The following is a 24,268-nucleotide window of genomic DNA, read 5'->3' on the forward strand; positions in this document are numbered from 1 at the left end:
GGGGTTCAACCATGCAGCAACCATGCATTCAGGGGCAGGGAGGCAAGATTTGGTTGAAGCAACATGCTATTGTCTTGTGAGATCAGGTCTGGGTGCAGTGGGAGCCTGAGTGGTGCTGCCACTGAGAGGTCCAGGAGCGTGCCGAACCAATGCTGACATGGCCACCCCGGTGCTATCAGGATAACCTTTGCCTTGTCCTGTTTGATTTTTAGGAGAATCTTGTGAACCCAGAGGATCAGAGGGAAAGCGCACAGTAGATGGTCTGCCCATGAGAGAAGGAAGGCATCGGAGAGGGAGCCACTGCTGTGCCCACGCAGCAAGCAGAACTGATGGCATTTCCTGTTCTGCCTGGTAGCAAATAGGTCCACCTGGGGAGGCCCCCATCTCTGGAAGATGACACTGACGAACTCCAGGTGAAGGAACCACTCGTGGTGAGAGGAAAAGGCTCTGCTTAGATGATCCGTCAGCATGTTTTGGGCGCCCGGGAGACATACCGCATTGAGGCGAATGGTGTGTTTCACGAAGAAGTCCCACAGCCACGGGACCTCCTGGCACAAGGCCAAAGATCAAGCCCCTCCCTGCTTGTTGATGTAAAATATGGATGCGGTATTGTATGTCAGGACCTGCACCACCTTGCCTGAGATTTGGGTAAACAACACTTGGCAAGCAAAGAGTATCATCCTGAGTTTCCTGACATTTATATGTCAGGGGAGTTGTTCTTAGGACCAGAGGCCCTGGGTCCTGAGGTTACCGAGGCGGACTCCTCACCCTATGTCTGATGAGTCCGAGACTAAGACTACGGATGGTTGAGGACCAGCAAAAGGGTATCCCCCATACATTACCAATCCTGGTCCTTCCACCAGGTCAGGGAAACGAGGACCAGAGGCAGGACTGTGAACACTGAGTCTAAGTGGTGTCTGCTCAGGGAGTAGACTGACGCCAGCCACCTCTGAAGGGGCCTGAGGTACAGCCTTTCATACTGTACCATGTAAGTACATGCCACTGTGTCCCAATAGTTTGAGGCAGACCCAAGCAATTATTGGGTGAACCGTGACCTTGGATATCAGGTCCAAACTAGTCCAGAATTAGTCCTTTGGCAGGAAGGCTCAGGCTTGGGTTGAACTGAGCACTGCCCCAATGAATTCTATTCTCTGAACCCGGACCAGAGTTGACTTTTGCTCATTTATCAGCAGACCCAGTGCCTGGAAGGTGGCATGGACTGTACTTGAGGCTGCAACCAACCTTTGATCAGCCAGTCATCAAGGTATGGGGAGACTTACACAACTCGGCATCTGAGAAAGGCTGATATGATCATCATACACTTTGTGAAAACCCATGAGGCTGTCAACTGGCTGAAGGGAAGGGCAGTGAATTGGAAGTGGCGATGACCCACCACAAAGCTGAGTAATCTTCTGTGGCCACAGAAGATAGAGATGTGAAAATATGCGTCCCTTAAACTGAGGGTGGCGTACCAGTGTCCTGGGTCCAGGGAGGGAATGACGGAGACCAGGGAGACCATGCAGAACCTCAGTTTTGTGAGATATCTGTTGAGGTGAAGAAGGTCCAGGATGGGCTGAAGCTCCCCTTTGGCCTTTGGGATTAGGAAATATCAAGAGTAAAATCCCTTCCCTCTCAAGTCTTGAGGAACTTCCTTCATAGCCCCCATATATAGAAGAGATTGCACCTCGAGGACGAGGATGGAGGGTAGGAGGAAGTGGTGGATAAAAACTGGAGGGTATATATCTGTGCTCAGGACCCAATGGTCTGATGTTATGGATGCCCAGCCGGGCTGAAGAGTGACAGACAGTCCAAAAATAAAGGGGTGGGAGGAGAGATCTAAAAAGGTGACTGGTACAGAGTATCTCTGAGCCCCTGACTGGGAGGTGGAGGTGGACGGGAGTGGTTGGCGCTGTTTATAACCTCTTTCCGTTTGTAGGGCTCCTGTCTTGGAGGCCCGGAGAACTGAGGAGGTTGCTGGGTCCAAAAGTGCTTTCTGGAGCCTTTAATTCCTTCAGTCCATGAAGTCGTATGTCTGCCTGCTCCAAGAAAAGGGAGGAGTCTTCAAATGGGAGGTCCTGAATGGACTGTTGGACCTCATGGGGAAAGCTGGAGGACTGGAGCCAGGAAAAGCACCTCATGATGACAAGGAATGACAGGAAGCCATTGTCCAGGCAGCTGAGTTGGCAGCGTCTAGAATCGCCTGAAGAGAGGTTCTGGCCATGCTCTTACCCTCTTCCAAGAGTGCTGTGAACTCCTGTCTCGACTCTTGGGGCAGCAAGTCTTTGAATTTATTCATGGAGTCCCATAGATTAAAATCATAGCTCCCCAGCAAAACTTGCTGATTGGTGATACACAGTTGGAAGCTACCCATAGAATAAACCTTTCTTCCAAAAAGGTCTAGTTTCTTAGCGTCTTTTTGTTTCAGGGTAGCATTCGACTGGCCCTGCCTATCCCTCTCGTTCACTGCAGATACCATCAGGGACCTGGGGGTAGAGGGTGAGAGTACAGGTAATCAAACCCACTTGCTGGCACATAATACTTTTTCTCTTCCTTATTTGAGGCAGTAGCCAGAGAAGGAGTTTGTTCTCATTAATGGGCAGAGCCATCTTGGATGGAGCTGCTACAGCCAGGATATCGATAAGGCTGTGCGACGTCTCTCTGAGCTCCTCTATCTCCAAGCCCAGGTTTGAAGCGCCCGCTTCAGGAGGTCCTGATGGGTCCTGAAATCATCCTGGGAAAATAGGCAGCTGAGACCTGCAACAACCTCATCTGGGGAGGATAAGGAAGAGGCTTGCACCAGAGGAAGGGCTCCTTCCTCTTCCTCGACTATATCCACTGGAGGCATCTCCTGGACTTCGGTACCAGAGTTGGGGTCAGGTGCTGACTGGGAAGGGGAAGTAGCACATCTCCCAGAAACCACCAAAAAGGAGCAGTGTGAGGAAGGTCTAAGTACTGGGGCATCAGCCAGTGACCCGCTGGCCAGATGCCTGCCAGAGAACCAGCACCAAAGCTCATTGGGGTGTAGGCTGGGTATCGATGTGGGATTTCAGTGGTACATAGGATTTCCATTCAGACTCTGAAGAGGATTCATCTCTCAGTGACCATGGTGGAGCAGTACCCACTTCTGCCTCCATACAGTACTAGCGTTCTGGGGACCGGTGGCATGCTGGGGTGAGATGCTGGAATCAAGTGAGGCTTGCCTTGATGCCGGGAAGGTGACCGATGCTCCCTGCTCCCAGATGCCAGGGGTGGCAGGTGCCCCACTGGGGTTGCAGGGACTGGAAGAGAGGAGGGGGTCCCTAGCGGCCTGTAAGGCCTCTGGAGTCGATGACACCATCAGACCACTGGTAACATGGTGGCTTCCCGGTGTTGGTGGAGGGTCTCATAACAAATGCAATGCTCTTGGCAGTCAATGTGAGTCCAGGGGTAGCAGAGTGGCCCAGCATAGGTCTCACTCCTTCTCCCTATGTGGCTCTCTTCTGCACCAGCAAGGGCCCTCTGTTGATGTGCTGCTTTTTGTGTTTCTTCAACACCGGGGATGGAGAACGGTTCCAGGAAGAGCTTGGTGCTGGAGGAGCGCTTCACGCTGACACCAAAATACTCAGTGCAGAATCAGAACACCTCAGCTCTGAGACAGGTCTGAGGATGGCTTCTATGAGGATAGCCTTTAGCCTCATGTCCCGGTCCCTTTTAGTGTGGGGTCTAAAGTCCCGGCAGATTAGGCACTTGTCCTTTATGTGAGTTTCTCCCAAGCACTTCAGGCAACTGGAGTGCAGGTCACTCACAGGCATAGGTTTGCCACAGGAGGCACAGGGTTTGAAGTCAAGGGACTGGGGCATCCCCAACCCCTGGGGCAAAAAGTCTCTTGACAATAGGAACTATATACATTAGCTATACACTAACACTACTTGGGAAACTATATACACTAAACTATTAGCAGTATGAATGAAGAAAGTGTCCGAAACCACTGGGGAGAAATTTTGCCAGGGCAAGAAAGGATCGTTCCAGCAACTGCCATGGGTGGTAAGAAGGAACTGAGAGGGCACAGGGTGGCAGTCCGTCTTATAGAGGCGCATATGCACATGGCTCCAGAGCACTAGAGCCAGCCATACGGATACCACTATGGTAAAAATCTCCAGCAACTGTGCACATGACGCATACACACCTAGCATGGAATGGATATGAGCAAGCACTCAAAGAAAAACATGGTTAGTGGAGAGAGAAACAGAAGACAACAAAGGAGGAGAAAGAAAGAGATGGAGCAGGCAGGACCCAATAAGGGGAAGAAGTAAAGAAACACAGAAACGAAGAAGGAATTGGTAGAGGAAAGAGTAACAGAGCTAAACGGAGAGAGAATAAACAAAGAAAATTAAAAAGGGAAGAAACAAAAGGAAGGTTCAAAAACAAAAGAAGGCTCAAAAATGAAGAAGGGACAAATGGAACAAGGGACCAGACCAGTGGTCCAAATTCAGTGCACTTGTGTTCACAGCCAAAGTCCACAGTTCAAAGTCTTTTCAAACCTGGGTATCTACAGTTAGGCAACTAAACAGGTGCCTGACTTCCAGACAGACTAACACCCATAATTCCTCTGAAACCCTATAGTGGAAAATCATGACGTAACATGATCGTAGAGGCAGCTTATTCCTAAACCCCTTTCAATCAAGTGTATTATATCCTGAAACATGAGATTTTTATATCCACTCAGGTTCTTGTTATTATGCCTAAAATATCTGTGGATATTCTCATTATTCATAAAAAATGACCAATTCCTTTTTTAATCCTACTCAACTATTGGACTTGATGTATAGGGGCAATGAGTTCCACACGTTACTATAAATTGTGTAAAAACTATTTCTTTTGTGTAAGTTTTAAATGTATTGCCCTTCAATTTCATTCAATATCCCCTTCATATAGTATGAGAAAGGGAAAATAGGAGCTTCCGATTTACCTTCTCTAGACCCAGGATCCCATGTCCTCTATGATTCCTCTGCCATGGAATTTGCTGTGAAATTCACTGCTTGCTGCAGTTTGTGCTCTAGAACCCAAGCATTCATTATTTTAAAAGTATATTTCTAGACCTCATGACATAATAATGTCTTCCTGAGCCTGCAGACTGCCTGAAACAATAGTTTTGAAAAGCACGAACTGCCCCATTTATCACAATAGAATGTTAACACTGAAGCCTACAGATGACAATGTAAATGTTAGCACTGTTGCATGTTTCACTGCAGATCACTTTAACAGAAACAGACAGCTACTGTGCTTATGTACAATTCCATACTGACTCCCATTCCAGAACAGATCCCAAAAGCCCCAACTGCCCATTCCATAGCAACCAAAACGTCCAGCTTCACCCCCCGACAACTTTTACAATGCAGGCATTTTTAATTCAAATATATATATCACTTATTGAAAACAAAAGTTGTGGCAGAAATAAATCAAACAGTATCAAAATAAACAGCACTGGCTACTGTATGGATTGCATCATTCATTTTCATATTTAATTTAATAAAAACATCAATTTTTAATTTGCAGCTGATATAGAATTACTTCCAGTGTCACAGAATCCGGATCAAGTTACTGCACAGAGTCTTATCTATATCATTTGATATTTTGTATACCTCTATCATGTGCACCCTTGTATGTGTCTTCTCTAAACTAAGATTTAGGTCAGTCAAACCTAGAGAAGACTAAGAAAGATCATAGAGCTCCATATCAAAGCTAAGTGAATGTGCATCATTTGGCTGAGTTGTAAATTAATTGTAACCACACAGGAATAGAACCCGGGTGTCACTTTAGACAGTCAAAGAAAACTTCTGATCAATGTGCAGTGGCAGTGAAAAAAGCATATAAAAAACCCCAAACAAATACAAAAGCAAAGTTGGCAGTATAATAAATTATTTAAAATGTTTTAATGTCATTATATAAATAAAAAATGTTCACTTGCTATTATATAAATCAATGGTATACTCTCACCTAGAATATCATGTTTAATTCTGGTCACCCTATTTCAAAAATCTTACTAAGCTATGGGACTCAATGGCATATAGTGAGAATGAGTTCTGGACACCCTATTTCTATGGCCTGTGTTATTCAGGATGTCAGACCAGATGATCACAATGGTCCCTTCTGGCCTTTGAATCAATATAAAAAAGAATATAGCAGAAGTAGAGTAGGTTCAGAGATGGAAACTGTTACGCAGTTTTAACGAGAATGCACAGTGCAGTTCCTGATCTCTAATAAGTTAAACTAGCTAACCTAAAATGGATTTGAACTTTAAAAATAAAAATCATGATGATGATTTCTATGCTTCTAAACTGAGGAAAATATTTCAGTGTAATCACACCCCATTAACACCAAAGATGCATTCTGTAATAGAGAAAAGCCAATGTGGCAAATTGCAGTCACAGTAGAACAATATGACCAAAAATAATACCCTGAAAAATAAAAAAACACATTTAAAAAGAATATTAATTTAAAGGAAAAAATACGTATGAGAGGCAGCTATTTCTTGCCACCTAGGAAAGTAACTAATATAATGCATCTGGCCATTACTTTCATTTCTGCTTTGAGTGATAAGGTAACTTGAAACTGAAAATGGGCTCCTTATCCAACTGCATGAGAGCAAGGATCTACCATTTTCAAAAGGTTAGTGACAGTAAAATTACCGCTCATTGGGCCACAGGTAAAGACCTCTGTGGTTTAAGTATCATTTAAGACTTTTCTCACAGAAAGTTATATATATCCGTATAGTATAACAAACAAAAATTAATATTAATAGTCTCATCTCAGAGACTGTTCTCATCTTTCCAATTATGCATCATTTTTGTGTTTAGGAGAAAAAAACAAATATTGAAAAATTTAGGATAAGCCAGAGTGGTGGACTGAGGAGATGACTAGGGTCCTGGATCTGCAACCTGGTAACTGTAGAGCGCTCAGAGCTTTGAAAAGTCAGACTGCTTATTTAAAGCCTAAATATATTTAGGCACCTAACTTTAGGCACCCAAATTTTGAAAACATGACCTAGTTTTACATTCTGAAGCTCAGCCTTAATGATTATTTTAAAATCAGTATAACAGAAAAAAAGTAAAAGTTGAGTTACTTATCACAAGAGATGGGGGCACTCATAATTGGGAATGCATTCAATTTAGTGTCACTTCTATTTTCTGCATTGTTCTAAAATTAATGATCTATTTTTGTTCTGTAAAACACAAACTCAATAGAAAAAAACAAACAATACTCTGATAATGCTTCTAGGATCTGTATGATGATTTCTAATTGCCTTAATAACTGTGTTTCTTCATGTAGTTGGAATATCACCAAGAAATTATTTGATTTGCAATGCTCTGAAAATAAAGACATTACAAGTATGCAAAAACCAAACCCAAACAAAAACTCAGCAACTGCGATGAAAGTTCTGTTTCATCAAGGATTTGAAATTTCAAAATCTGGCTCCATTCAAACTGGATTGAAAACTGAAAATTTCATAATTCTCTGCAACAAATTTGTATTTTTTTGTTTCAGACCATTTTAAACATTTTGTGGCATCTTATTTTTTAAATTTTGTATTAACATATAAATACAAAAATTACAAAGAAAAGGCAAACATACATTTCGTTCTGAACACATCAGAATTTTTCCCCAAAAATGAAATTAACCTAATTTTGCAAAATGTTTTGATTTCAACAGAACCGTATATTCTAATGGAGTACACTTCTGCTGAAGTTTTCCCAATCAGCCCAAACAGTAACAAAACATACTGATGCACAATAGGAATCATTGTTTAGTGTTCTCTTCCTTAAAATTACACAGGTTTTAACCATTAGAAATAAGGATAAATGCTTTAGACATTCAGCTTCAGGACATATAAGCAGGGCTAGATTTAGGGGCAGACGACTGCCTGGGGCACCAGGCTTGGGGTGCTGTTTTTGTTGTTAGCAACAAAAGGGGAAATAGAATGTTTAAGTAAAATGTTTCAGGTATTCCGTATGAGGATTCATTTTTCACTAACCTCCTCTAAGGCTGTCACCTACTGTAAAACTATTTAATACTGGTCCACCAAAATTAGTACACAGTTCAATTTCTTGACGTTAGTACATTTCAGTTATTCTTAAAATTAAAAAGTTTCTATGAGTTTAGAGGAAACAATTATTTTTATTTGCTTATATATGGCATGAATAAATACAGATTTACAGATCAGATTGTTGACCTTGTCTAATAAACAAGTGTTCATTGCTTTTTAAATGCCAGATACATCATACATGTTATGGTTGTTCTCTAAATCAAAACATTTTTTGGTGAATTAGAGATCAAAGAGTTTTCAACTATCATTTTAAAAGTAAAATCTTAAGGCCTTGACCATACACATTTATTGCCACTCTGCTTCTATTTCAGAATCTAAACAATGCATCAATATTTGTGACGTACAAAAATTCTGTGAAAACAGGAGTTTCTGAAATTCTTACCAGGAATTTTCTTGGCCCAACCAATCATGTGAACCAATTCTTTGTCTGCAAGTTTTGTCAACGACATCATCATGGAGGCTTCTGTAAATGGCTTGTTGGGACGACTCACCAGCAATACATTAGGAGGCTCAGCTTCAAGTAATGTTAAAACAAACTGCTCAGGACTGAGTGCACTAAAAAGGATTTCTTTCACTCGGGTTGCATTTTCACTATCCTTTTTAGCTTTGCCAATGCAATGCACTTGATCTTCTGAATTACGATGACGGCGTATGATACGATACCCACAACGTTCTCTTCTTGAACCTGAGACAAAAAAAGTTATGTAATTACATTAAGTTTTTCCCACCACAGTATTACTTGAATCCAAAGACGAGAAAAGAGAACTACAACAACTACATTCAAAAGGTTAGGATTTTCAAAATCACTCAGCATTTTCTTAATTATACTTCCAGTGATCTTAGTGGAGGCTCTCTTTTAATTGAAAAGAATATAACTTTAAAGTCAGTTGGATCAGGTCTAAAATCTGTTTTAAAATAAAAAACTCAGTGAAATAACTCCTATTCACTTTAGTGAGAGATGGATCAGGTCTCTGACTGCAAACAAAGCAGATATATACATCTACAAATAGAAATAAATAGAAATGAGTACTGAAAGCCTGGCAATTGATCCAAACTAAATGCCTCACATGGAAACATATGCTAGGCCTTATTAAAGGCCAGAAGTTGGTTGTTTAAAGTTCGCTGTGTCACAGAGCAAGCAGATTTGCTCTGGCTGTGAATACTCTTATACTTGAAACATCATTATTTGTATCTTGAAAAATCTTGAAAAAAAGAAAAAAAGTCTTTTTTAAAACAACAGGTTACTTTTACTTCTCCCAAAATTTATTTATTGGATTTTTTAAAGCATTCAGCCTTGGCTTAACTTTTTTCCCACTGCATTGCTGAATATATTTTATCACAAAAAGGTTTTGTTATTGTTGTTACCCTAGTTAGTGCTAAATGCTTATCTGTAAAATCTAACATTTTGCTATTTAAAAATCAGAGGCATATTAAAATAATGTAAGTTATCAGAAGATGTTCTTAAACTGAAATTCTCTGGTACCGTAACTCTTATTTTCCTAAAATAAGTATATCTGAAGTAAAAAACAATAAGACTAAATTGTTTAGAAGTCAAATTTTTGTTTTAGAATCATCAAAATGTTTTCTCAGTCTTTGAGTATCTGTCAAACTACTGATATGTAAGAGTAAGCCAGTGCTAGTATCAGATGTATTTTGGGCCATTAATGGTCAACTAATTGTGCAATACACTTTACCAAAATGACAACAAAGGGCAACAGTCATTTGCTTTGTTTTTTCTAGCAGAATTTTCTTCAAATACCTTCTCTCAAAATCTGCAAGACTTTCTTTAATCATTACAAGATAAATTTCATACCGTGTTCCACTCTTCTTTTTAAGTTATGAGTTGGAACAGAAAGCACCTGCACCACTCCACTCTCCACCCATAGCCATGAGTGAGCTATCTTTCTACAGGACATTTAAATGCAAACTAACTTTATCAATAGGTCATTGTTAAATTTAGAGTAAGCCAGGGAGCTTGACCTGACCTTTACTTCAAATACATGTGACATTAAACATCAAAGGGTCAAATAAATAAATATCCCACAGTACACAAAACATAATCACAGTACAAATATTGTTTGACCATAGAATTAATACAAATATAAGTGAGCATAATGCCACTGGACAAATATAAATAAATTACGTCTGCTATATACATTTGTTTAAAACTTCCAGACAGTACTACAACTGTTTCTGTTACATTTTTCTCAGTTCCTTTTATATTCTGAGAGGTTGTTTTAGAAACTGGTGCAAATTTCAATTCTTTATGTAACCTTAGGCTTATAAGGATCCTTTTTAGCATAGTGCCTTAAAGGGGGCAGTTGTGGTTTGTTTGGGTTTTTTAATAGACAACCTTTAGTACTGTCAAGCGAGCTGGCAGCTTTAACAACAATATACGTCCTGACTTCTAGGTCACCATTTGAGTATAAATGCAAGAGGAAAAGATTAACTACACTGCTGTAACTTGCAAGTTTTGGAAAGTCTGTAATGTATTTATTGAAGAGTTAGAACAAGGAGATACAACTAAATATATAGCTCTATACTCCCATGAGTTAAGATCCTGATCAAGCTAAACACTTAACCATGTGCGGAAGTCAACAGGACTACAAACGTTGTATATGCTGGGGCTTTTGTGGGCCAATCAGGTCCCCAACATAAATTACAGCAGATTGAGGGATTGCCCTAATTGCAATAACTCTTGTGGGCACTTACATCAGCCAGGATTAGCTGTATGTAACACCACCCCAACCATCTCTCCTGTGCCAAAGCTCCTGTGGGGTGGAGTAGGGCCAGTTATGCACCCAATAGCATCTTCCCATTTGTCAGGGTATTGTGATGATTTTGCATATCCTTCATTTCGGGAGGGGGGGGACAAGACATTGATGAATCTATTGCCTAAAGCCTCCTAGTCTGTACAGCACTGTATAACCAATATATCAACATATAACATATTCATGTGGTTTTAAAAAAATTAGGTCATTTTTGACCCAGTGTAGTCACAGTGGGTGAGAATAGAATTTGGTCTATTGAATTTACAGCTGAGTAAGCTTTCAAATTGCCATTTTATTAAGTACTATTTGAGGGGCTTTGCTACATCTGTTCTACAGTTAATCACCACAGAGAATCCACCACTGAACTTTTATGCAGGTACACTACTAAGTAGTTCTTTATTCCATGTAAAGTATGTAACAATGTAGTTTTAGGTTTAGCCTAATATTCCTTTTCAGCTAGTTACTATCTGGTATGTTTTTCACCCTAGTGTATTCATTCTAAACCTTATCCCTATACTATCACGCAAATATTGATATTCACGGGTTGTATTAAGACTATACAATTGTTAGTTTTTCCTACAAAGCAACAAGTTCTTTTAAAATTACTTTAACATGAAATATTCAACTAATTCAAATTTCATCTGATCATTGCTTGTACTTCAAAAATATAATTATGTTAGCATTTGTGCTCTTTCAAACATAACAGCAAAACTTCTATTTAATTTCAATGAAAACTAATCTGTGTCCAGTGCACAATATCAAAATACAATAGAAAAGTTAAGATGACATTTCTCCTTAAAAAACATCTTTTGCTCTACAAATACATTTCATGATAAAGAAAAAATCAAACATGGAAATACTGAATTATAATTTGTATTTGGTTTAATTATCTGAAATTGTCATAACAGACAAAAGAGGATTCACATATCAGCACATCTGGAATGCAGTTCTTCAGTAATTAACAAGATGCAGTTTAATTCAGTATTAACATTTATTTTGTTTGAATTTGAAAAAATAATTATAGCAATACATGACTACAATGTAACATTTAGATCTGCTAAGTTAATTAACAGGTCATGATATAACACCTTTTAAGTTGATCAAATGCTATTTTAAATTATTAATAAAGCTTCCATGATTACTTTTGAAATGTAGTGCACTCATAATATTTTATTCCGTCTATCTTTTCATCTGTTGCTCTTTAAGCACTTGACAAAAAGTGTGTAAACATATTAGCCCAATTTTACATTTGGCCTAACTAAGTACAGAGATTTGAAGCAATTTGTATGAAAGGCTTGCAATCTAGCAAACAACACACTGACATTCAGAAATCAGTTTGTTCCTGTCCCTGCTGCAAAATTCCTATATATAATCTTTGGCAAGTCACTTAATTGCCATTCCTCACTTATATATTCTAGAAAATGCAGGTAATATTAGAGAAGGTTTTTTGGTAAGGAATGCAGAAATCAGTCATTTTACCAGATCCTTTTGTTTTGCAGAAGAAAGCTGTAATTAACAACTGGTATCCTATAGATTACATGGGACTGCACAATAAGAGGACTTTTCCACATATTGCCTGGGATAACATAACTAATCACCAGAGCTGAACATATGCATCATATTAAATAGGATATTAAAATTCTTCTTTTTCTGTTCACTAACTGATCATGAACAGATTATATAATTTCCTCATTTTTTTCATTATGTAAAATGAAAAATTCCTTCAATAAATAATTTTTGCTTTGCGGATCATTTGTTTGCTTTGCGTAAGTTGCAAATATTGTCCATTTCTGCTGTGTTGAATAGTTACATAAGTCAGGGAGCATTGCTTTTGCTCCCTGAAAGCTGGTTTATGTAACTAACAAAATCAACGTGAACTTTGAAATTTAAAATTCAAAATACAACTTAAAATTCACCTTTGTTTGATATTTGAGCTTAAATTTTTTTACATGTATTCATATGTATTTCTGAATGAGCATTCACGGATTCATTCAGCTATACTGATCACAAAGAAGTTGCTATCTGCCACAGAAACTGCAGAACAATGGATTAAATTACTATAATTTCTACAATAGCTACAATAAAAACCAATGCAATTACTGAATTTGAAATCCATATGGTACTGTGAAAGTCATTTTCTTTCATTTCTAACAATGTAAATAAATTTGCAATATTTAAAAATTCCACCTAAAAAGAGAGTTCGGTTTTCAAACATGGGGAAAAGTACATCTCAATCCCACACTTGGCAACTCAAACTGGCACATGAGTTTAAAAGCCTGACAAGTCTATTGGCTGATGAAAATATTGAAAGACAAGATTTGGACATTCCATTAATGACCCACGCATTTGAAAATCAGACTCTGTACTTTCTGAACTCCTTTAATACCATTCATTGGCAGCACATGGAGAAATACAAAATTCATGGAAAAAAAAAGAAACAGTGAAAGAAAAAATAAACCCAGTCTATAAGAAACCCGAAGTGTCATTAAGGAAGAGGTCTGGTCCTGTCCCAGCAAGCAACAAACAAACAAAAAATACCAACCTAGCCACTCCCAGAGTGGATAGGATAGCAAAAAGATGAAGTACCTCCCCTCTTCTTGACTGCCCTGGATAAATGGCTCAATCCATGTCAGGCTCACCAAGGCCAATATCAGAAAGCTCCAAAAGATATTCAGTGGAACTCCAAATCGACTCAGCTCTTCCAACGCTGCAAAAGGAGCTCCCAGTCCACACTGAAAAAGTAAGACAAGTTGAGGGCAAAGACACCCATACTTGAAGGACAGGTTCAGGTAGAGAGGGTAATCAGCAGGGTGATGCTCACACATCACCCACAAATTATCCAAATTTTCTGATACACTGTGCCTGAGCCTGCTGGACTGGGTTTATTTTTTATTTTTTTGCATGAATTCTGTTTTCCCCTTGTGCCTGGTGAGGTGTTAAGCAGTTACTTTTCCACAGCTGGTCATTTTGGCATTTTTTCTGATGCTGCTGATATGGCGATGTGTTTTTTCTGAGGTGAAATTTACCAATACATTAGCCTTCTTAATCTGAAGAGTGAGCATAAGGATTTCCTAAGGAAAAACTTGCAGATGCAGTGTCTGAGGTTCCCATTTTTCTTTTGGCAGTGGTGATATTTCCCATATTAATCTCCCTTATCATCTTGATACCAAGTTATAAAAAAGAACCTTCATCCAAATACCTGTTAGCTGCTTCGACTTCTTAAACATCACTGCCTTCTTAAATGATGAGAAGAAAAATCAGACCAGGAGACTGCACAGCAATGTTTTCCTAATGTCTTCCATTGTTTTAAAGGGTTTATGTACAACCCAATCATATTTTTAAATTATTTAAAGTTTCTGTTGATGAAATCCCCAATAAGTATTCGTTGGTTTTAAAATCTGCAGTTATATTCATGTCAGATTTTGCAAACTCTGTTTAGGTTTTACTTTATGGAAGCTTTTCAGGCTGTGGTGGCTGGTGCTCAATAGACTACATTGCCCCTCTGCTGGGGAGCAGAGCCCTATACTAGCTGCACAGCTCCATGCTTTGCCAAAAGTCCCCCTTGCCAGGCATCCCATCCCAGTTCTGCACCAGAAGTGGACCAAACCAAACCATTCAGTAGAAGAGGGAGAAGAAACCTCAGCTTAGGAAAAAGTGGACCGCTTTCTTCTAGTCCCTAGAGTAAAGGAATCCAATTAAAACAAATCTTTAACAAGAAAAAAATGAGTGGAAAATTTATCATTTTGCTCCACTGAAAATGGTATTTTATTTTCTATGAAAAAATACAGCTTTAATAATGACAGATTGTTTTGAATGCATGGGCATATAGAAGTCAATGAGCACTTTACCTACTGAACTGTGGGACTGAGCCTATAATCTGTATTACTATGGTCGGCTTCTGTTGCTCACACCAATCCAAAATCTAAATTTGATAGACATCACCTTTTCTCACAGATGTCTTGTAAGCGACCTGATGAGATGCTTTGAGACAATTCCATTTTGATTGCAAGATATGTAATTTCTGTTTTCATTTTCCAGAAAAAGGATAACTGAACTAGACAGAGTCCTCAAATGAAAATCATGAGAAGACTTACTATCCAATTTCAGTGCAACTATTTTAAGAAACACTGATGTTATTTATTTGTCTTTAAAATTTCACATTTATACATTTCTAAGGAGCAGTTTTAGTCTGACATTGAATGTTATTAGAAAATGAGTATATTTAGGGGAAAATAGTAAAAAATCTGATTCTATAAATTTAGGAAGCTAAATGGACTGTGTCAGTCCAAGCCTTAGATCAATGTTATTATTATTAGTAGTAGTCGTCGTAGTATCACCGTTGTGCCCAGGAGCCTTAGTCATGTACTAGGATGCCACTGTGCTAGACACTTTACAAACACAGAACAAAAAGACAGTCTCTGCCTCAGAGAGCTTAAAGAAGTGTTTTAATGGTTTTCTTTTTTCAGCACAATCTAAACAATTTTTGGTCACTTTTAAAAATCATCCTCGTGCAATTTTTGAAACTCAGACACTGCAGCTCATTTAGGTCCCATTCCTGCAGAGACTTATCCTTGCTTAACTTTATGGATTGGGAGTAGTCCCATCAAAGTCATTGTGACTAGTCAGTGAGTCAAATCTGCAGAAGTGGCTAAGTGACTTAGGACCCTAAATTGCATTTTGAAAATTGAATTAGGCATTTAGGCACCTAAGGCTCAGTGAAAATCAATGGGAGGTAAACTCCTAAAGATCAGATTTTTTAAGGTTTTTAGTCACCTAAAGATCTGTCCCTAAGGGTGAGATTCATGAGGGAATTTGTGAATCTTTAGCCCAGTGGTTAGAGTACTCAGCCAGGATGTAGGAAACATGGGTTCAATTCCCCTTCTACCAGATGTGGAGCAGCAGGGATTTGAACTTGCGTCTCCCACCTCCCAAGAGAGTGTCCTGTCTGCAGGATACTGTGCGTCAGGTCTCTCTCAATCTCTCCTGTTGGAGTTCTTCTACTGTATAAATAATTATTCACTGGATCCACAAGAGAGTGGGATGTGGACAGTTATCAAGGAGGGAACTCAATCCAAGTCTCCCATATGCTGAGTGAGTGCTCTAACCATTGGGCAAAAGATCATAAAAGAAGTACCCCTCACCCTCCTCCTGTTCTGTGTGGGTTTAGATGTCCTCTGAGCGTATGTACTGGATCAGGCCTCAACGGAAAGAAAGGCAGGGAAACGTCTATTTTGTGAATCCCAGTGGGGTTGAAGTATAAGTTAGAGTATGTCTACATTTCAAGCTGGGGGTGTGATTCCCAGCTTGAGGAACCACACTCAACATTGAACTAGCATTATAATGGTAGACCGAAGCGCCAGCAGCTTGTGCAGCGGGAGGGCCTAGCCAGCCCAAATATGTACTTAGCATCTTTGATGGATGTACACTTGGGACAGCTAGTCCATCCAGCCATTTGCACTGCTCATGAGTCTCCTCGAGCTAGGAATCACACCCCCAGTTCAAAGTGCTATGTAAAGTGTGCAGACATACCAGTAGGAGCCAAGCTGCTGGGCAGTGAGATGACTTTGGCGGCTGTGCACATGTCCATGTGATTAAATTTAGGTAGCCTGGGGACTAACGGTGGAAACTTAGATTATAAGTGCCTACACAGTTAGATGGCAAATGAGCAGGGGTGTGTGAATGTTGGTGGCGCCTAAATATTAGCTTTTGGTGTCTGAAGTGGCAACTAGACACCTAAGTCCCCTTTGTGAATCCCACCCTACACACCTACATCAATTTTGAAAATGGGACTGACACATCTGAAAATTTTACCCAGTATATAAAGTTAAGATATACATACATTTTCAGGATTGAGGGCTTACTTCAGGAGAACCAGAGTAAAGCAACTACCCTATTTTCATTATTTGCTTTTTACATTTCCCTCAGCTTAAATAATCAGCATTAACTCTGAAAATAATAAATAATGATAATAAATAGTAATAAAACATACCTAGCTCTTACATAGCACTTATCAGTAGAGCTCAAAACACTTCACAAAGGTCAGCATCATTATCCCCATTCTATAGAAAAGTAAATTAGATTTTTACAATTCTCTCAGTTTGATTTTTAACCTAACATCGACCCTTTAAATACTATCTCTTTGACAACAAAACCATATAAGAACATGAGAGCGGCCACACTTGGTCAGACCAATGGTTCATCTAGGCTAGTATCCTTCAGAGAGAATTCAGAGGGATGAACAGAACTGGGCAATTTCAAGTGATCCATCCCCTGTCAATCATCCAGTCCCTGTTTCTGTCAGTTGGAGGTTTAGGGACTCCTGGAGCATAGGGCATCTCTGACATCTTGGCTAACAGCCACTGATGAACGTATTCTACATGAACATACTTAATTATTTTTAACCCAGTTATACTTTTGGAGTTCACAACATCCCTGGCAATAAGTTCCATGGTTGATTGTGTGTTGTGCGAAGCAGTTTGTTTGTTTTAAACTGGCTGCCTATGTGAAGGGGTAAATAACACTTCCCTATTCACTTTCTCCACACCATTCATGATTTTATAGATCTCTATCATATCCCCTCCTAGTCATCTCTTTTCTAAACTGAATAGTCTCTGTCTTTTTAATCTCTCCGTGTGTGTTTCTATAACCCTAATAATTTTCGTTGCCCTTCTCTGCACCTTTTCCAATTCTAATATAACTTTTCTGAGCCCTGGTCTACAGTTACCGGGAGATTCAGCCGCAGTCGACGGAAGTTACGCACTATAACTCCCGTTGACTGCTGTTCTGCCCTTCTGCATGGCGTCTTCACTGCACTGCGCCGATGGGAACCATGTTCCCATCGACGGAGCACTATGCCACTTGAGGAGGTGTTTTACTGCGTCGACTTCTGGATGAACTGAGTGGGTCTTCACTGCCTGCTCAGTTGATCCAGATAGGTCGATCTTACAGCTGCAAAGTTGCCGCCGTCAGTGTAGATGTACCCTGAGATAGGGTGACAAGAATTGCATGAAGCATTCAAGGTGTTGGCATACCATGGATATAATGGCATTATGATATTTTCTGTTTTATTACCTCTCCCTTCCTAGTGGTTCCTAACGTTGTTAGCTTTTTTGACTGCCTCTGCACACTGAGTGGATGTTTTCAGAGAACTATCCACAAGGACTTAACAATCTTTCTTGAATAGTAACAGCTAATTGAGATCCTATCATTTTGTATGTATAGTTCAGATTATTTTTTTCAATGTGCATTACTTTGAACTTATCAACACTGAATTTTATATACCATTTTGTTACCCAGTCACTCAGTTTTGTGAGATCCCTGTGTAACTCTTTGCAGTCAGCTTTGGACTTAACTATCTTGAGTAACTTTCTATCATCTGCAAATTTTGCCATCTCACTGTTCACCCCCTTTTCCAGATCATTTATGAATATGTTGAGCAACACAGGTCTCAGCACAGGTCCTGTGGAGACCCCGCTATTTACCTTTCTCTGAGAGACACTTACAATCTAATCCTGCAAGGTGTTGCATCCAGGTAGATTGACTTCAGGGGGTTATCTGCAGAAGTAGAGCAATCTTCATGAGTGCTACACATTGCAGGACTGGAGCCTTAATGCTTCCTACTATTTTTCTTCTCAAAACAAACACTAACTGGAGTGACTCTTTTTCTTCTGAAAATCATCCATCATTTAAGTCTTACTTTAATTTAAGTCTTATTTAATCATCCATCATTTAAGTCTTTTTTAGACTTCAGCATAACTTAGAAGTTGTTATAAAAAAAAAAAAAAAAAAAAAAAAAAAGACAAGGGGATAGATAAAAAATCACCACATTTAATAATTCCTACTTCACAGCATTTCCGTAGTCTACATGCCTGGCAGCTTTTACGTCTATTTTTGTCTATTGTGCATTGATTGGTAGCTGGACAGATATAATCATTGTGTCCTGCAACAGGATATAAAGAAAAAAGTTTTATATCTCTAGCAATATGTTAAATCTCTTCTGATCAGTAACTTGAAAAACATCTGTAGTATAATACTGAATACTATTGTTAGAGCAAAAGATATACAAAGCAAAGGTATCTGACATCTTAATAGAATGCAGTAAATATGGCCACTTAGATCAAGGCAGCCCTGATTCTGGAAAACACTTACGCTTTTACAGCAATGAAAATTAAGCATATGTTTTTACTTAATATATTAAGTACTTACCTGAATCAGGGTCAAAGGGGAGAAATTTTCAAAAGTGCCTATGTCACTAAGGCTCTTAAGTCTTAGAAGCCTATATCCCATTGATTTTTGCTAGGTGCCTAAGTCACTTTTGAAAACTGGACGTAAGTGCTTTTGAAAATTTTACTCAAAGAGCTTAATTTCCATGCTGTATGAAACCTCAAACATTCTGATTCTAGGTAGTTTATAAAGCAGATTTTCATTATTGGTGCATGTTTTGCTGACACAGCACCACTGGTTTCAGTGGAGTTTCAGCAGCCTCAGGAAATTTTGCCTAAAGGGTTTCATTAGTGTACTGGAATAGACTATTATTTTATTAATTAAATACAACCAAGTTACTTCCTGTAAAATACTGCACGTTTCCTGTTGCAGAAATTAGCCAAGGATGCAAAATATTCTCTATCAGTTACAGTTCTTTTATCAGTTTTTTCTCAGGATATTTGGGAGGGGTTAATTATATTTGTAGATACTGTAAAATTATTCAAAAAATTAATAGATCTATCAAAAAAAAAAAAAAAAAAAACAGAAGGTTTTATGTTCTTGGTTCATGAACAAGCAGTTCAGAAGTTCCTTTTCCCAAGGGTAACTAATTTAACCAAGCTTTGTGAACATTTTTTTGAAAAATTAAAACATTTTCCAACCTTGAATTTTTCAACCTACAGTTTAAAAACCATAAGGTTACAGTTTGTCTAATGTCTTACTGGCAGGTGTGACTGACTAAAAAGTTGCTGCTTTATCACTCCTCACTAGCTTGGGTGAGATTCTGTGCTGCACTTCAACCTAGGCAGAACAGACATAAGTTGACTTTAAACCACCTTTGTTGCCTCCTGATTCTAGGTTGCTCCATGGTCCAGAGGAGCTCCTGAATTCAGACAATTCTGAGAGACTGTCTAAGGCTATGTCTACAGTAGCACTTTTGTCAGTCAGAGGTGTGAAAAAAATGCACACCCTGGATCAACAAAAGTTATACCAACAGAAGCACCGGTGTGGACAGCGCTATGTCAGCAGGAAACACTCTGGCATAGAGCAGATACACAGGAGACGTTACAACAGCACAGCTGCAGCAGTATAGCTGGTGCCACTGTAAAGTCTCTAGTGTAGATATAGCCAGTTACAGCAGCCTGCACATGGGAAGCAGTGCTGCCTGTAACCTTTGCAGCATTACATGCTGTGGTTTCACCTCTTCCTCTTCCACCCCAGCTCTGCCCCCAGAATGCTACTTACACCTGCCTTGCTAGATGTCTTGAAAAGGGGTACTTGGTCAGCGTATGGCTGCCTTCTGCAGTGCCTGCACCAGAAAAATTCTCTCCTGGTCGGAAACAGATTTTAGAATCCCTTTTCCTGGCATAAAGCGACTGAAGCAGAAGCAAGAACCTCACCCATAGTATTTAAAGAGATAAAATTAACCTGAAATATAGTCGATTTTAAAATGATTTTAAAGTAGTTTCAGTACTGTCATATGTTCTTAAAATAGAAAACAATCAGGTTTTCTATTTTACATTTTCACTTTCCTGTTGAGATATGATAGATTCATCTAAATAACAGAAGAAACTGGTGATTATACAGAAGGAACAGTGAAATTGATTACATACTAGGTGCTATCAAATGCAAAAAACAAACCATCTGAAAATAGAGAGGAAAAAAATCTCTCCCCTTCAGGAGTCATACTACCATTGGAGACTCACATAACAGCTGTGTGTTAGGAGCCACATAGAGGATTCAGAGGGCGTTAGGGCTTCTTTCAATAACATGAATTCCCACTCAGATGTTTACTTAGAAATTTGCATAAGGACGGAGAAAGCATGAACGAAGAGTGACTCGTTCCTAGTTTTAACCACTCACCCATCACTGCCCCACTAAAAAAAAGATCCTTAAGGAGTCATTCACTCACTGAATAGGCATGGAGAGGTATCTGCTGGCTTGGGAGTTGTATGGGGAGAGGCAAGTCTATTGACACTATGATAAATTCACTCCATCCATTCTGCAGATTTAGGACATTTTTGTGTCGTAATTTCTACTGTTTTTCTCCCTCTGTATTGTGTAAGGAAGGAGAACATAGGCCCCACATTCTTTAATGGAACAACTTATACCATCAGTTGCTTGCCTATGTAAGCCAGGTCTGAGTGTCTCAGTGACACTCTCCCTGCTCAGCAGCTGAAAGGGGGGCACTTTATTTGCATGGGCTTTGTATCTGCATGAGTACAATTAAGTATTTAGCATAACTTACCTAGGTGCTGAGCATAATGGGAAATGATTAGCAGGGCTGGCTTTGGGCTACAAACCACTTTTGTGTTAACTACTGGGGTAATGAAATGTTGTCCTTCAATTGTATGAACAGATGTCAGCAAAACTGTGCTTAGTCTGTTATGATAGAATCTGCACCCTAAACTAAACAGAGCTCCATAAGGGTGGCAGACAGATGTTCCAGCCTGGAAATGGGGGGGAGAGGGGGAGGTGGAGCAGTCTCCTATTGGGAGCACACTGGCCCTGGTAAAGGGCTGCCCCCAGGCATGGAGTGATTCTCTCTTCCCCATTGTTAAAAGATAGAATTAATGACTCATCTTGGAGTCTTTTGTTTCTTGAAAGCAGGGACATTGTATGTATGTCAGCAGAAGGTTTACCCATGAGCTGAAATCACTAAGAGCTGAACCAGTAGAGGATCTGGGAAACCTTGTCTGACAACTAATAGAGCTGAGTGAGCACCAGGCTACTCTGGTGAGAGGCGGCACAGTCGGTGCCAGCCTGATGCGGGCGGCAGAGAGGCCGGCAGTTGGTGCCGGTGCGGTCGGTGGACAGGCTGGCACAGTCAGTGCCAGCCTGGGGCAGTCAGGGTCAGTGGAGAGGCTGGCACAGCCAGTGCCAGCTGGGTCAGTGATTGGCAGAGGGGTCAGCACAGTCAGTGCCAGCCCAGTGCAGTCAGCGGGAGCCAGGTGCAGTCGGAGCCAGCAGTCGGTGAGAAACAGGCGTGGTTGCTGCCAACGGTCGGGGACTCAACGAGGCCCGAAGGCGGTAGGAGACCGGCATAGGGGGCGGAGCCACCCCCAAGAGGTGGACATTGCAACCGACGCCGGTCAGTACAGGGGCAAGAAGGAAGGGAGAGGCGAAGGACACGCCCTGTACTCTGGGAGGGGTTTGGTTCATTGAGTTCATTAACTCTGTTTGCAGTGTTCCCCAAACCAGTGCAGTGTTACCTCTCTTTTGCTATTAAAAGGTTTCTTTCTACACTCAGACTCTGTGCTTGTGAGAGGGGAAGTATTGCCCTTTGGGGGCGCCCAGGGAATAGTGTGTAATTTCCCAGGTGACTGGGTGGGGGCTCGAGCCAGTTTGGTGTTGTATCATTGAGAGGGACCCCTAGATATAGAACCCGGCCCTTGCTGCTGCCGACGCGGTCTGGCAGAAGGGTTACACATATATAACTGCCATTGACTCCTATGCAGACAGAATTTAGTCCTAAAACTGGTCAGATAAAGTGACATCTATCTGAATTGTAGACATTTCTGAGCACCACTTTTCTGTTGAAATTTACTTTTAAAAGACCACCTCCAAATTTTCTGTATAAACTAAAACCTTAAAATGATTTGCCTTTTGTTGCATACACCCTTAATCTATTGCAACTGTAAACTCTATATCGTACTCCTGGGGGAATTCTGTGCCACTGTACTCATGCAGAATTCATTTCCCTTACAATTTTCTTTGCTTCCCCGTAGAAAAATGTCTTTCTGACAGGGAAGCAAAGGGAAACTGCAAGAGCAGACATGCACCCCTCCCCAGCAGCATGCGTGCATCGTTTCGGGCACCTGGAGCAGCTGGCAAAGAGATAAATCACTGCTGGGTGGGAGCGAAGGGGAGGGGGGGTCCTGGGAACACCCCAGCCGGTACTAGTCCTGGCTCGGCTGGGGGCAGGGGAGGACGGGACTTGCTCTTCCCCTGCAAGAAGCAGCTGGACTGGGTCAGACCCACCCTCCTGAAGTGGCTATAGGAAGTTCCCTTCCCATATCCTGCTTCCCCATCCACCAAACCCCAATGTAGTTGGACCCACCATATCTAGACTCACCCCCCTGCACACACAACCCCCACTCTTGCACCTAGACAAGACCCACTGAGCAAAATTTTGCAGAATTTTAAAATACTGGGCACAGAATTTTTTTTATTTTAATTTTTTTTTTTTTTTGGTGCAGAATTCCTTCAGGAATAATATAGATTGTGAGTTCCAGAGGGTAGATACCAGGGCTTTAGTTTTTGGGTTTTTTATTTGCCCATAAAGAACATAACTTTCCCATTTTGCCTGCTGCTGTGCCAACAATACAAAATTGTGCAACTACAAAGATCCGTAAACACCAGAACAGAAGATATGTTATGCACAAATCGGAAAGGCCTCCAGGCAAAGCCATAGTACTACATATGCTCCCACAGAAAAACAAAATTATGACCTGATCCCAGAGAAGTCAGTAGCAAAACTCCAACTAACTTCAATGGAAGCAGAACTGGACCATAAGTTACTAGAAATATCTGATAGCAAGCAAATTAATGTTGCTTAAAGAAAAGATACTAATTTCCCTCTGTGCAATATAACATGATAACAAAAAAACACAAGGTTACTTAGCAGTAACGGATGTTCTTCGAGATGTGTTGCTCATGTCCATTCCACTATAGGTGAGTGCATGCCTCCGTGCACAGTTCCCGGAATTTTTTTCCCCTTAGCAGATCCCGTAGGGCCGGCTCTTGTGCTCCCTGGAGTCCCGTGCACATGCTGCTGTATATGAGGCACTGCCGGCCCTACACCCCCTCAGTCCCTTCTTTCTGCCAACTCCGGCAGTGGGGATGGGGGGTGGGTTGTGGCCGGGATATGAGCAACACATCTCGAAGATCATCAGTTACTGGTAAGTAACCTTGTTTTCTTCTTCGAATGATTGCTCATGTCCATTCCACTATAGGAGTGGGTAGGAGTTACCGATGAGCTGCCCTTAGTACTGCTCTGTCGAATCCCGCATCCTCTCTCGCCTGCTAGATGAAGGCATAGTAGGACGTGAAGGTATGCACCGACGACCAGGTGGCAGCTTTGCAGATGGCCTGAAAGGGGCACTCCCTCCAGGAAGGCTGTAGATGAGGCTTGAGCTCTGGCTGGGTGCGCTGTGATGGTCCCCAAAAGTGGCATCCTCACCTACTCATAGTCGAACCTGATGCATGATGT

At 40.6% G+C, this 24,268-nt stretch overlaps 1 protein-coding gene across 1 annotated transcript in view; it reads right to left on the reverse strand.

Moving 5' to 3' along the window:
* Positions 1 to 24,268, reverse strand: part of ESR2 (estrogen receptor 2) — an 86,006-nt gene that overhangs the window by 37,093 nt on the left and 24,645 nt on the right. Inside the window, exons 4-5 of the mRNA XM_067554924.1 lie at positions 18,677 to 18,793; positions 8,466 to 8,768 (exon numbers count right to left, since the gene is read on the reverse strand). Of these exons, the coding sequence (XP_067411025.1) occupies positions 8,466 to 8,768; positions 18,677 to 18,793 (420 nt within the window). The remainder of the gene's footprint in view (positions 1 to 8,465; positions 8,769 to 18,676; positions 18,794 to 24,268) is intronic.

The sequence above is a fragment of the Emydura macquarii genome, unplaced genomic scaffold (genome assembly GCF_026122565.2).
Source record: "Emydura macquarii macquarii isolate MOO-44397 ecotype Brisbane River unplaced genomic scaffold, CSIRO-AGI_Emac_v2 contig_1551, whole genome shotgun sequence".
Lineage (NCBI taxonomy): Eukaryota > Metazoa > Chordata > Testudines > Chelidae > Emydura > Emydura macquarii.